This window comes from Triticum urartu, chromosome 7A (assembly GCF_056163025.1).
Source record: "Triticum urartu cultivar PI428250 chromosome 7A, HENAU_Tu73, whole genome shotgun sequence".
Classification (NCBI taxonomy): Eukaryota; Viridiplantae; Streptophyta; class Magnoliopsida; order Poales; family Poaceae; genus Triticum; species Triticum urartu.
In genome coordinates, this window is record NC_141879.1 from 32,606,123 (window position 1) to 32,619,654 (window position 13,532).

The 13,532-nt window shown below is 43.9% G+C and overlaps 2 protein-coding genes across 2 annotated transcripts; both read right to left on the reverse strand.

The window, feature by feature from the left end:
* Positions 1–368: 368 nt before the first annotated feature.
* On the reverse strand, positions 369–4,107 carry LOC147957332 (syntaxin-43-like). The gene is made up of 8 exons (XM_087535090.1): positions 3,735–4,107; positions 2,819–3,095; positions 2,625–2,714; positions 2,443–2,526; positions 1,866–1,943; positions 1,701–1,766; positions 1,531–1,611; positions 369–987 (listed from the first exon to the last, which is right to left on the reverse strand). The coding sequence occupies exons 1-8, from the start codon at positions 3,926–3,928 to the stop codon at positions 880–882; spliced, it is 978 nt and encodes a 325-aa protein (XP_087391216.1). The 5' UTR covers positions 3,929–4,107; the 3' UTR covers positions 369–879.
* Positions 4,108–7,869: 3,762 nt separating this feature from the next.
* LOC147957333 (SNAP25 homologous protein SNAP32-like) lies at positions 7,870–10,407 on the reverse strand. The gene is made up of 5 exons (XM_087534833.1): positions 9,594–10,407; positions 9,130–9,223; positions 8,850–8,977; positions 8,634–8,731; positions 7,870–8,297 (listed from the first exon to the last, which is right to left on the reverse strand). Exons 1-5 carry the CDS (start codon positions 10,059–10,061, stop codon positions 8,198–8,200), a joined length of 888 nt encoding a protein of 295 aa, XP_087390959.1. The 5' UTR covers positions 10,062–10,407; the 3' UTR covers positions 7,870–8,197.
* Positions 10,408–13,532: the final 3,125 nt, after the last annotated feature.

Consider the following 13,532-nt stretch of genomic DNA (forward strand, 5'->3'; position numbering starts at 1 on the left):
AGTTAATGGTGGTCCGCTCAGATCCATCATCCATGGCTTTGGGCTTCTTGGCTCCCACCTCCCGGCTCCGGCCCAAGCCGGGCAGACAAACCCCCGGCGACAATCGCCGAGATCGTCGGAGGAGCTTGAGTGGTGACCTGACAGCATCGGCGTGCCGACACCTGAAAAAGAAGAAGGAAAATCCCCATTGCATTTCGAGTGAACCACTCTACAGGAGCTTGAGTGGTGACCTGACAGCATCGGCGTGCCGACACCTGAAAATGAAGAAGGAAAAATCCACATTGCATTTCCAGTGAACCACTCTACAGGAGAATCGGCCGAGGACTCGCAACCCTTCCCATATTGAAGGGGACACAGTTAGACAGACAAGACCTTAGAAAGCAATAAGATGGAAAAAATAAAGTTGATACAGGAATGGGAGCTATTTTCTGGTACACTGAAATGTGGCTTCAATACCTAGACAGAATAGTGACAGCACAGAGAGTGAAGCTATTTTTCAATTTCTAATAACTGGATGATGGTACAACTTTATACAGATCATACAAAACCAGACCTGGTTGCTCCACGACAGGCAGGCAGGTGTGAACTGTATCAACAGAACCCTTCACTTGAAAAAAAATGGTACCCGTATGAATACGACATCTCTACACTCAGCAGTGCTGCAAAAAATGTGGAAGACTGGAGGGAGCTACTGGCCCAGCCACTATTAACACAGGCAGATGAACCATCTTTTGAGATCGCTAAATCGTATTGCATATGGTGCAAATGAGCAGCAGCTTATCCGAATTCCAACACGACGGCACTGCACAGTCCACTACCCACACAAGAGTATATGTGAATGGTGTTCACTTGGAAGGCGTCCATAAAGAGAGGGCCAAGTCAGAAAAGGATCTTCTTCAAAACCAGGAGGATTATCAGGATGAAGATAAGAATGACGAGGACAGTGGCACACATCACCATGCCCCCTTTCTTCTGCGTCCTCTCAGCCTGCATAACAGAGATCAGACCAACATATTAGACTGCCAGCTTCAGGGACTGACGCTAGCTCATATTTTTCTTCCTTTGCAGAAGCTCTTTGATAATATAAGGTGTTGCAGGTGAAACACCAGGGACTGATGTGGGTTTCTTTAAATTATGTCGGCTGGCAGTTAAATATGAATGCGCGCGCGCGCCCACACACACACACACACACAGAGTAAAAGCAAGTACTTGAGGTAAATTTGGGGATTATTTTTAAATCTACAGTCTCTGGCCGAAAAACTTGATTGTTTTTACTTTTTACTGGATGCCTTTACATACTAATGGTCTGGGGGATGCAACTTTAAACACGTGGCTAAATTTTCATATATTTTAAAATGACTAAAGTACCAGCCCTTTTTATAGACTGATTAGATTTACTGGTCAAAGGTCTAACCTCTTCTCCTCAGTGATAAAAAATTGTTGTTCAGAGTGTGGCAAAATTATGGTTTGTCCAGCCCAATGAAACGAAATAACTATTATCAAAGCGGCAAATGGGGGTGACGACGAAACCTTTTGCAACTGTTTATAGCCCTCTTCGACTGAGGCCGCAACATTCTGTACATTGTAGTCTATCCGATCAACAATTGTTCCCTGTTCAAATGAAGAAATGAATAGTCAGAAGTCTGAACTAGTTAACGTAACTTACCATCAATGACCCAATTAAGTTAGAATTTTCATACCTGATCAATCACAAGAACTGAAAGATCCTTCATGATCTGTGCAAGCTCATTGACTGATTGGGCAACCTTCAAACAAAAAGCAGATAATGGAAGTGAATTTCAGGGCATCAGTAACCTATTTTTCCTTTACACAAATCATATGCATACTGAACAAATAAAACTCACCTGTTCGATTTCTCTCTCCCTTTCTCTAGTGAATGCTTCGCTTTTCTTAAGTTTTGACATCTGAACCTCAGTGAAACCCTGAAAATAAAATCCAAGAATTACATCATTGATATCTTATTTTAATGAGTTTCCCGGACTTCTCATCAGCTACTTCTCATAATCAGTTTAGCTACTCCCTAAGTAAATAGACTCAGAAGATTTTAGGGGAAACCATGGTCATTAGCCTCTTCTATAAAGTATACTCGTTACATCCAAAGTTCAAACCTGTATGACTAATGACCTAAATCAATGCAACTAATTGTGTGGTTGTTGTTTCGCCTTCTGTGTTCTCAATTTTCTGTTTACTTTATTACTTATGGATCTGAAGTGAAGCATTCCAGTGAAAACCATGAGTTTGTTCCAATAAAACTTACAGTTACACAACAGAGAGCGAGTGAGCAGCACACAGAAAACAATGTCAAATTCATACAGCTGACATACTCCTATAAATAAGCCTATAATAAAGCTGCCAGTGCTCAGATGCAAACAACTTCACGAAAAAGAGTCTATGGTAAGTAAAGACAACGAGAAAGCGTACCACATCCTCAAATTCATCATCTTCAAGTTCAAATGTCGACTTAGACCCATTCATATTCATTTCTAAATCAACACCATCTTGCCCCTGAAATCGCATTTAATTAACCAAGATTCTTTATTAGAGTGAGATAAGTAGCACAAGCGTCTGAATTTCTGAAAACATCTTAAGGCAGAGTGGCAAACCTCTTTCTGTTGGCGAAGCTGCTTCAAATAAGTTGACTGCTTTTTCCTGAACTCCATCGAAAGAGTTTGCAGGTCTGTAGCAAGGGAACGCTGCAGATAACAGTGAAGGGCATTTGGTCCATCAGCACAAACATTCATAGCAGTTACAGCTCTTGTGTCTGTTAATACATAAAGCAGCAGGGGCGAGCCATCACCTGGACATTCTTTCTGACATTCGAATCTTCTGAGGAGTCTTTCATGGACAGCTTCTGCAGCTTCTTTTCTGACCTCTTCAGCAGGTCTGTTATCTCGTGCGTGAGAATCTCAATTGCTCGCTGATCATCTCTGCCATCGCCGAAGGACGGCATCAAGGCCTTGGCGTGCGCCTTAGCCAGCTCGGCCATCTTCGTCTTTGCCCGCTGCATGTTCGCAGATATCTCTTCGGAGACGTCCACCCAGGCCGGTGGCAGCCCAACCATCGCCGCGCCTCTACTGCACAACAAGATTTGCATGTCAGTACCATACCGTTGATCTGATCACTTGTCAGAAGTCCAAGAAAGTGCTTTTCATATGACAAGCTCTACGGCATAGCTACTAAGGAACGAGGAAGCATTGAACCTAGTAGATCTCAACTTCTCCTCTCAAGCGATCAAGAAAATGAGCCCGAAAGATCCCGCCCGGACTTTCTTAGCAGGAGCTTAAGCTTTTCAAGACAATGCTATTCCACCCTGCTGTCTGTGTCAGGTAGCTTCCTACCGTAGTGCTCCAATCAAGATACCAATTAACATTTCCCAGTACTGGTGCCCGCGGTCATGCACCTTGGCTCGAATTAGCTAACGCACAAGGGTAGCTTGGATCAGACTAACTGATGGGCAGGTCAATTAGCTGATGCACATGTTCGAAATAACTAGCTAATGTACTACAAGGGTAAAACATGGGCCAGGAGACTAGGTGATGGACAAGTCTGGTGGTGTGCAATCCAGCATTTCCAGCGATCTCCCGCTGCCCCGTAGTGCAATTTGGCAACCCCGCGGCGTGATTAGCTAGCTACGCTCTCTACTAAACTGATCTGGTCTCTAGGGGGGTGAGGCGGGCCGAGATGCGAGGGGGAGGGGAGGGGGGGCGGGTGACCTGGAGGAGGCGGAGGGGTCGTCGGTGCTGAGGGGCGCGTAGTTGCGGTCGGGACGCAGCAGCGAGGCCATCTCGACCACCGCCGGCCCGCCGCCGGGGGAGGAGGAGGCGGAGGGCGCCCCGGCCGGCGCGCGGACGTGGCGCAGCGCGTCGCGGTACTTGCGGAAGAGCGGCGTCCGGTTCCGCGTGGCCATGGCCGGCGGGGAGCGGCGGGCGAGATCTCGTCGGACGGCGAGGCGCCGCGGAGGAGGGAGAGAGAGGGATCGGGTGGGGGGCAGTTGGTGCGAGCCGACCGTGCGGAGTTGGGAGACACTTCGCCACCAAGGAAGGTGGGGAGGGGGAGGCCAGCTGCCGCTGACCGGGCCGGGCCGGGCCGGAAGGTGGGATGAAGGTGTTTGTTTGTACTCCCTCATGGCCGCCCTCTTCATTTTATTCTTCCAAAAAAAAAGGCTGACACATTTCCTAAAAAAACTAAGGTTGCTACAAACACTCGAATGTCATATATCTCCGGTGCAAACTAAGCATATCTTATATGATTATTATGTTCCGTGTCGCCATGGACAACGGGCCAGGAGAGGTGGGCAAGGGATCGGATAAGGCGCGTGCCGAGGTCTCGACGACAATGAGGAACATATGGAGATGTAATTGGGATGGGCAGTTGGTGCGAGCCGGGAGGAGCCAGAGACACTTCTCCACCAAGGAAGGAGGTGAGCTACAGCCGTTTACCGGGCCGAGACGGGCTGGGATCGGGAAAGGTGAGACAAGGAGTCTCCTCCCTTGGGCTAGGCTGACGTAAGAATGACCGGCCCGTACTCTTTACTATTCTTTAATTTTCCAAGAAAAAAATGCCAGACACGCACCATGTACAATACAATGCAAGTGCTCGTAGAAGTAAACATGTTTTTTCTTAAATATCGTTGCTGTTTTTTATGGAAAGAAGTGTCTAAGTAAGCATTTGTATTATCTTTTTTTCAATGGAGCATTTGTAAAAAAAGGCATTGATTCTTAAGAAAAAATCGGTTAGCTCTCACAAACATCTCCCTAAGCATTAAAAGTTCTATTGGCGCAATACACTTGTCATAGGCTATAGCCATATCTTCTCCAATTTCTCACGCACATACATAAACAAAGCAGAACTTTATTCATTGTTACATTCATAAAACTACTGAAAAAATAGACTATAAATAAACTAATCACAATGAGAACGGCTGTGGCGCGGACCAAGATAACATAAAAGTAGCTCATTATAATTAAGGGATTTTCTATTTCTGTGCCCCTCATTGTGTATCCTCCTCGGTTTTACCCAAGCACACTTCTTTTGCTCACTTTTTCCCTCCACCCCGCCACCTGATACGTCCATTTTGCATCATGTTTTCTACTGTTATTTATTGTGTTTTGGATCATTATTTTACTTTATGATACTATTCTTATGCCTTTTCTTTCTTATTTTGCAAGTTTCACATAAAGCGGGTGATTGCCGGCAGCTGGAATTCTGGACCGAAAAAGGCTACAACAGAGATAGCTATTCTGCAACACTCCAAATGACCTGAAAATTTACGGAGAATTTCCCAACTCTTTTTCCTCCAAATTTCTGTGAAATCGATCCATTCCTTCCCGCGCGTGCGCTAGGATTACATCAGATCGGGTCTCACCTCCACCCCTTTGTGCTATCAAGATTGTAGATGCCACATTTTTCGTAAGAACCAGTGAGGGGACAACCCTTTCCATTTTCTTTCGGATCTCGTGGAGGCCTAGCGGATCCTCCTCTCTGATATCTCGGGGTTGCGGGTACACACTCGCTCTCTCTCTCTCTCTCTAGTTTGGGACATTGGCTCGGGACTCTTGTGGTGACGATGACACATCGGCGACTGATCGCCTGACGGTCGCCGCAGAGGAGAGTGGAGCGTAACTTTCGGTGGTCATTGATTGATTAATCACATAAGCAATAGCGTTGAAAAGTTGTCGCTCGTTTTCATGTCAACTAAGAATCTGTCCAGGCTAATGCTAACAAACTTCAGACCCGGGAAAAATTAGAATAAATATAATTTATTTTAAATTTTATATTTATGTATAACTTATTTTTCTCACACGATAGTGTTGACAAGTATAGCTTACTTAGTTCGTGTACTTTACCATGTAAGTCTGTTGCTAAATTAGTAATATAGTATTTTGGTTATATAATTGTAATTTATATCATTGCATACTTTTGTGTTGTGCTTAATTCAAATGGTATATTGTAACATTTTTTTTAAAATGTTTTTGACACTTGCATATAGCATAATTTGTTTTTGTTGTTGCGCTTTCTCTCCCGCGCGCGCGTGTGTTATTTTAATACCTTCAATATCATAGTAGAAATCTGTGAAGTGTACAAAAATATCATAATATTAGTTTCTAGTGAATGACAAGATAAACACATTTGTAGAAACTTCTAGAGTTTACTTTAAACAATTAGCATTGATCAAATGTACACTAATCACCTTTTCTGTCTTTAGGATCAAGGTCTAGAGGGGGCGGGACGGGGGGTGAATAGATATATGAAATTCTACCTCAAATTTTATGTTGATGGGTTTTAGGGTAAATCTAGTTGAGTCATTGTCAACACTTACACAAGCAAGAAGAAACAAATTGCACAATTGTGGAAGCATAACTTATGAAAGTAAGAGTTGAGTAAGAATATGAAAACATAGTTGTCAGACGATGTTTTATTGAGGTTCAGATAGTCGGTGTTATCCTTCTCTTTGTTGATGTAGGTTCAGACCACAAAAGTCTTGACGGTGTCACTCACAAAAAGAGCCCACTTAGAGCATGCCCACATATTTTTTTTGTGTGGAATGCATGCCCACCTATTCCACCATGTCTTGGTGAAAGGATCGGTATGGTCGACTAGGGGGGAAGGGGGTGAATAGGCGACTAACAATTTTTAACTCCTTTTAACAAATTAGTCTTAATAAGAAAGTAGGTTGTCTAGATAGGCAACTAGGTGGACAACCTATATGACAAACACAACAACAACAACATATGCAAACAAAAGATATAAACACAATATAAGCTTGCACAAAGTAAAGGTAAGATGTAACCTCAAGTGGAGTCGATGGAGCCGAGAATGTGTTACCAAAGTTCCCTCCTTTTGGCTAAGGTACGTTTCCATTAAAACGCTGTGGAGGCACAATGCTCCTCAAGAAGCCACTAGGACCGCCATATTCTCCTCACGCCTTCACACAATGCAAGATGTCGCGATTCCAGTAGCGGTGCACTTGAAGGTGGCGACCGAACCTTTTACAAATAAGGTTGAAGCTCTCTCCACAACTTAATTGGATACTCCCAACACCACCACAAATTTTCACTATAATGAAATGTGGCGCCGAGTTGACCAGGGCCGAGGCGTTGAAGGTCTCGTTTGTGATCATCTTCCCAATAGCTAACCACCCGGGCAATTTGAGAAAATTCCTGCACTTCCTCCACTCCAACCACATAATCTAGTTCTTCATCCTCTAGATCAAGGTGTTGTAGCATATCCTCGAGATCTAGTTCCTCCTTTCCCCTGCCTGACGTGGATCCTTCCGATGCTATCTCTCTGTCGATCTCCGGGCAATCCGGCAATCAGATCGATCGGCAAAACTCACGATGGCGAAGATCGCCGGCTAGAGAACAAAACCCTAAAACTTTAGGGTACAAATAGCTATGTGCAACAAATATCTTCTCCGACCTCCGTTTCTAAATATAAGTCTTTTTAGAGTACTTTCTAAATATAAGTCTTTTTAAAGATGTCACTACGGACTACATATAGACATATTTTAAAGTATAGATTCACTCACTTTGCTTTGTATGTAGTTTATCTTGGAATCTCTAAAAAGACTTATATTTAGGAATGGAGTTGGAATGTCTAAAAAACCTTATATTAAGGATAGGAGGGAGTACATCAATTTTTGTTTCCAGCAGCTTGAACATATTATATATAAAAAAAACAGAAAGGCCCGGGAACCTCAAGACTGCCACGAGCCAAACACACAACAACCCTCCGCGGGCCATGAAACTCCCTGCAGCAGGCCAAAAGGCCTATCCATAAGTGAACAAGAATTACAGAAGAAAACAACGCGGATCTCAAAGCCATGATCCAGCGGTTGTGCAAGTCAACTGAGAAATACCAAATTCCAAGTCCACTCAGAATTAGCAATTCCATAAACAAATGTGTATTCCTGTAGCATATAGATTGCAAAACAAGAAAACCGAATACAGACTTGTGTATGTACTGTCTATATCAAATGTACTACAACTGCAAGGTAGAAAATGAACCGCGGTCTATACACAATAAACCCTGATAACTGCCCAGTCACCTCCTAGTGAACCATCCTGATCAGAGTCGTATGCACAAAATGATCTGAATTACCAACCCACGAAAGCAAACTGCAGAAAATAAGGAGCGCTGTAGGAATCCTCCGGTGACAACAGTATCTGCTTTTTGCCTATCTCCCAAGCAGACGACGTGTTCGAGTGTTTGCCCCCTTGACCCTGTAGTTAAGTTCGTCAAAGTCCTTCTCTGCATGACCCAGATCCTTTGTTTGCCTGAAACCGAAGAGCATGTCACACTCAGTCTGTTTGTAAAGGTTGCACCTTGAAGAATGAAGCAACGGTGCTAAAATAAAACTACGGAAATGTTCCATCAGATATTCAGATATCAACAATGTCGGATGGTAAATTGTTTCTGGATTTTGGAGCTACTACAGTATTTCCATGGGCGGGCATGGACAAAAATGTGTAATGGATATTTATTAGTATAAAGTGCTATGGATTAGTGATTAACAGCACGTATTCTGTGTAAGTTGAGCAATCTGGGTTGAAGTGTTTATTAGGCTATGAGCAGCAAGTAAGAACTAAGAGTGAAGTGTCACATGAATTTACCCCTCAATCTCAGTTCCCATGTCAATGGCCATTCCTTTCAACTCGGTCAGTATGTCGCTAAGATCAGATAGGCCATCATCCTGCTTTGCCTTCTCCACCTGACGAAAAAAACCACATGATCAGAAACTACACAATATTGAAATAAAATCTGGTATTTTCCAGATGTGATCCTGAGATGAAAATTTCGAGGTATTCATTCATAGCAATTCTATGTACCTCGACTTTCTCAAGCTCTGATGTGGGTTCGGATAGGAATTGTCGCGCATTGGATCGACGCGGACGATCTGACAGCCCCAGTTTGTGCCTCTGCTCCATATGGCTGCCCTTGCGTATGAAGGAATCATCTGCATCCATGTTGTTGCATCCATTGAGTTACAAAACAGAACGCATATCATCATATATACAGTCCATATTTTATCATTACAGTCAGACACATGTGTTTCTTTAAGAATACATACATTTCTGAAAGAATGTTTAAGATTGCACTGGAAATTACCTCTGGTCAGCATAGGGCCCCTGATCGCTCCATTCTTCTTTGGCTTCCACTTCTTGGAGAACAAACCCCCAAGATCCCCTAGTAGCTTTTCTCCCTGGAAAAAGTTTGCAGAACAAAAAGGCACTGTCACAAACTTGTCCATGTAAGCAAGGAGCAATTCGCCACTGTAAATTTGGCTTAACATCGCAATCTAGATGTTCCTCAGCATATAGTTCCAGATTGAACGTTTCCCTAATATATGATGGCTTTTAAGGGTGAGTTTGTGGGGAACTAATATTTGCAGCCATGCCATAAACTGTACTACCAAAGCTTGAAACATTTGATCTGAGTTCAGAAGAACAAAATTAGGCTACTAGTAAGCAGTAAGGAACAACAACAGGAACTAACTTAATTGGCAAGTTTGTCAAGGAAAAACAACTAGCAAGTAGTATCCTCCTGAATTCACTGTTCTTCTTGTTCCTTACCCTGGATAGATCCTGGTCGATGTCGAGGGCCATGGCGTGGGTGCGCCGGATCTGCTGGCCCTGCTGGTGCACCTGGAGGAGGGTCTTTGAGGCGGTGTCCCGCATCTCCTCGGCGACCCGGAGGCAGCCGTCGACCCGGCGCGTGGTCTCCTCGGCCTTGTAGGCCGCGTACCCCTCCAGCTCCTGCACCGACTGCGCCTCCACGCCCCCGGAGTCCCGGAAGTCGCTCCCGTACCGCCTCCTGGCCGCCGCCGCGGACGAGGAGGAGGAGGAGGACGCGAACCCGGACGGCGCCGGGTCGGTGGCGAAGAGGGAGTTCCGCTCGTCGGCGGGGGTCGGGACGGAGGAGGCCCGCCGCTGGACCATGCCGCCGTCGTCGTCGGAGTCGGAGTCGAAGGGGTTCCGGGCGGCGGCGGGCTTCTTCTTGGCGTTGTTGGAGGCGAAGAAGGACGACCTGGCGGCGCTCATGGCGGAAGGAGCCCCTGGCGCGGAGCAGCGGGGCGAGATCTCCGGTGTGCTGCTAGGAATTCAGTAAAATTGTGCGGCGGCAGCAAAATTCAGAAGAAATGCTCGCTGGATGGAACGGATCGCAGCTGGGTGGATTAGATGGAGCGAGCGCCGGCTGGAATGGCGGGGAAGGCTAGCCTGGGGATTGGGCAAGGAGAAGGCAAACTGAGAGCGGCGGCTATAAAACAGGAGTAGTAGCATGAAGCAGGCAGGAGCAGACCGAGACCGGGGAGCGGGGAGGGGAAGGGGAAGGGGACCCGGTCGTGTCGTCGATTGCCCCCGTCCGGCTCAACTTGCTCGCGCACGCGGTTGTGCTACGGCTGGCTGGGTCAAGCGCGGACCTGGGGTGGTGATGGTAATGGTATGAAGGAGACGTGACAATGTTTTTTTTTTGTGAACTTTTCGAGCTATTTATCTTGAATCATGGTAGAGTACAACGAATGCTAAAAATAATAAAATATACATTCAGATTCGTAGACCACCTAACGACGACTACAAACACTGAACCGATGACGATGAGCTTAGATCGGGAGGGTCCAACCCGAAGACACAAAAAACAAAGACAAACAATGACCAGATTCCGGGTAGATCCACCAAAGACAACCGCCGGCTGAACCCTGCAAGATCCGCCAGAGACAACGCATACATATAAAATGCTTGCGTGCGCTCCTTACCACTGTGTGCGCCTTCGAGAGACCGAGCCGGCGCATCTTATCGAGATTGATGAAGTCGCCACAGACATCTTTATAGTCGACGGAGACGTCTCCTCTCACTTAACGCACATCGCCGAAAGGTCTGAAATAAATCAGAAAAATGCAGGCAGACTTGAACACTGCTGGACTGGGATATATCCGTCCATCTAGCCATTCAACCAGATATTGATTTGCAGGAAGGAGACGTGACATGAGCGTGTTATAAAATCAAATCAGTTAATTTGGTTGCGGTGCGGGCGTGACTTGTTGGAATTGCTTGTGGGTGGGCACACGGCACGCCTGTGCGTGCGTGTGTGTCACGGCCTCCCTCACGGGGCGGAAGCAGCCGCGAAGCCGGACGTGCCCACGCTCCGAAGGCATCCACCGTACGCGCAGCGCTCGTCGCCTTCTAGTAGAAAACCAAACAAAAGGTGACGACGGCCAGCGAAACGCTCACGCGCTTCCAAACTGGTAAGATCGGTTTACTTTTTAGCCCGTCAACGGCAGCCCAGCTGGCTTGACCCTGCAGACAATGACACTTTTTTTTTGAAGGGGCAGACAATGACACTTGGAACAGCCGATCCGGATCCACTTTTTTTCTTACCAATTTTTCAAAGCTGCTATCGAAGCACAGTGTGTACTCCCTCCTTTCACGAACAAGTGCACATCTAGCTTTTCTTCTAATTCAAACTTTTAAAACTTTGATCAACTTTTCAGGGAAAAATAGTAACATTTATGACACTGAATTAGTATGAGTAGATCCGTTTTGAACTGTACTTTCATAATATATCAATTTTGTGTCATATATGTTATAATTTTTTCTATATAGTTGGTCAATATTTTATAACTTTGACCTAGGACAAAAGCTAGATGTACACTTATTCATGGATGAAGGGAGTACGCTACTGATCATGGGCAGCCCGGCCTGACTATCCTGCCTGAAAAAACCCGGTCCGGGCCAGCCTTGAGGCGAGCGTACCTATGTCTCGCTTATAGCGAGAGACATAGGCCAGACTCGCCTGATGGACCGGCCCAGGCGCGCGGGAGGCCACAGACCGCAGCCTCTTTTGCCCACATTTTTGTTTTCTTTTTCTTTTTTAGTTTTGCTTATACTTTCAAATGTTCTAAAAGAATAAATTACAAAAATCTTGCATAAAATATTTAAAAGATGTTAATCAAATTTTTGAAAAATGTTAAATGTATATAAAAATGATTGTCATGTATAGGGAAAATATTTACAAAAAATATACACCTGCGATGAAATAATGTTGATCATGTATTAAAAAAATAGTAAATATGTATAAAAATATTCCCGGTGTATAAGAGAAATGCACAACGTATGTTAACTAATAGTTGACATCACAAAACATATATTTTGAAAAGTCAATTATGTATTTAGAAAATGTTAAACATTGCACATAAAAATATCCTCATGTATGCAAAAAAATGAACTTTTTGTGTGAAAAAAAAGTTTACTGCCATTAAAAAATGTTCACCATGTATTAAAAAAGTTGAAAATGTATTTAAAATATATTGACCTTGTATTTATAAAATATTAAAATTTTATTAAAAAAATAAATAGATAGTATATACCAAAAAATAGCAATGTGTATGAAAAAAACAGACATGGATTTTTTTTCAGAATATGTTTTTGATGTATACAAAATTGTTGAAGGCGTATTGAACAAAGTTGACATGTGTTGAACAGGAAAACCAATGAAAATCGACAAAGAAACGAAGAAACCCAATAAAAATAAGAAAACAAGAATATTAATGAAAAATTATGGAAACTATGAAAACCAAGAAGGAAACAAGGAAAGGCGATGAAAACAAGAATGAAACAAAGAAAAACGAAGAAAGAAAAGCAAAAAAAGTGAAAACTAAGAAAGAAACAAAGAAATGAAGAAAAAAAGACAGGAAAGAAAACTAGCAAAACCATGAAAGAACAAAGAAAAGCGGTCAATAAAGAAAAAACAGGAAAAAAACATGAAGAAAGAAACAGAAAAAGGCAAAAGAAAACTAAAAGACGGAAAAGAAGAAACCCAGAAAAAGTAATGAGCAAGCGAATCCATCAAAAACAGTGGAAAAAAGAGACAAATATGAGTTGTCTGAGTAGATAGACATGAAGGAAACCCTTTAGGCAAGTGTACCATATATCTCGCTATATGCAAGATATGATTGTTGTGTTACACATGTGCGTTTGGAAAAACAAAATTCGTCCCGGGCTTGTGGACTCTAGGCTTCTTTTTGGGTCGGGCTCAAGCTTGAGAAAAGGGGTCATTTTTGGGCTCCGAGGCACGATTGAGCTTGTAGTATGGGTTTGAGCTTTTGTCAAACCCGTCTCGACATATGATCTGGTTTGTCTACAACCGCACCTGGCTAATGTGACCATTTGTATTACCACAGACATGAACCGACAATCCCAATTGTCCATGCAGACAACCACACGTTTCATGTCCAACACCTAAAATCCATACAAGGGCATGCACATAGAACATGCGACCAATAAGCAGACAAGAAATTCAACACAAGCCAAAAACATCCATGACAAATGAAATTCAATAATTCATACATAGGCAATCATCGTTGTTATGCTCACTGACCTCCTTCTATTTGTTGATGAACCACTTCTTGTGTTCGTTGTCCAGGAGTTTAGTGTCGGCCAATATGATCCTCGACTTCTCCATGATTCTCGCTAGCATCACTTTCTCCTTTCCGAGGTTCAATTCTCTCACATGTC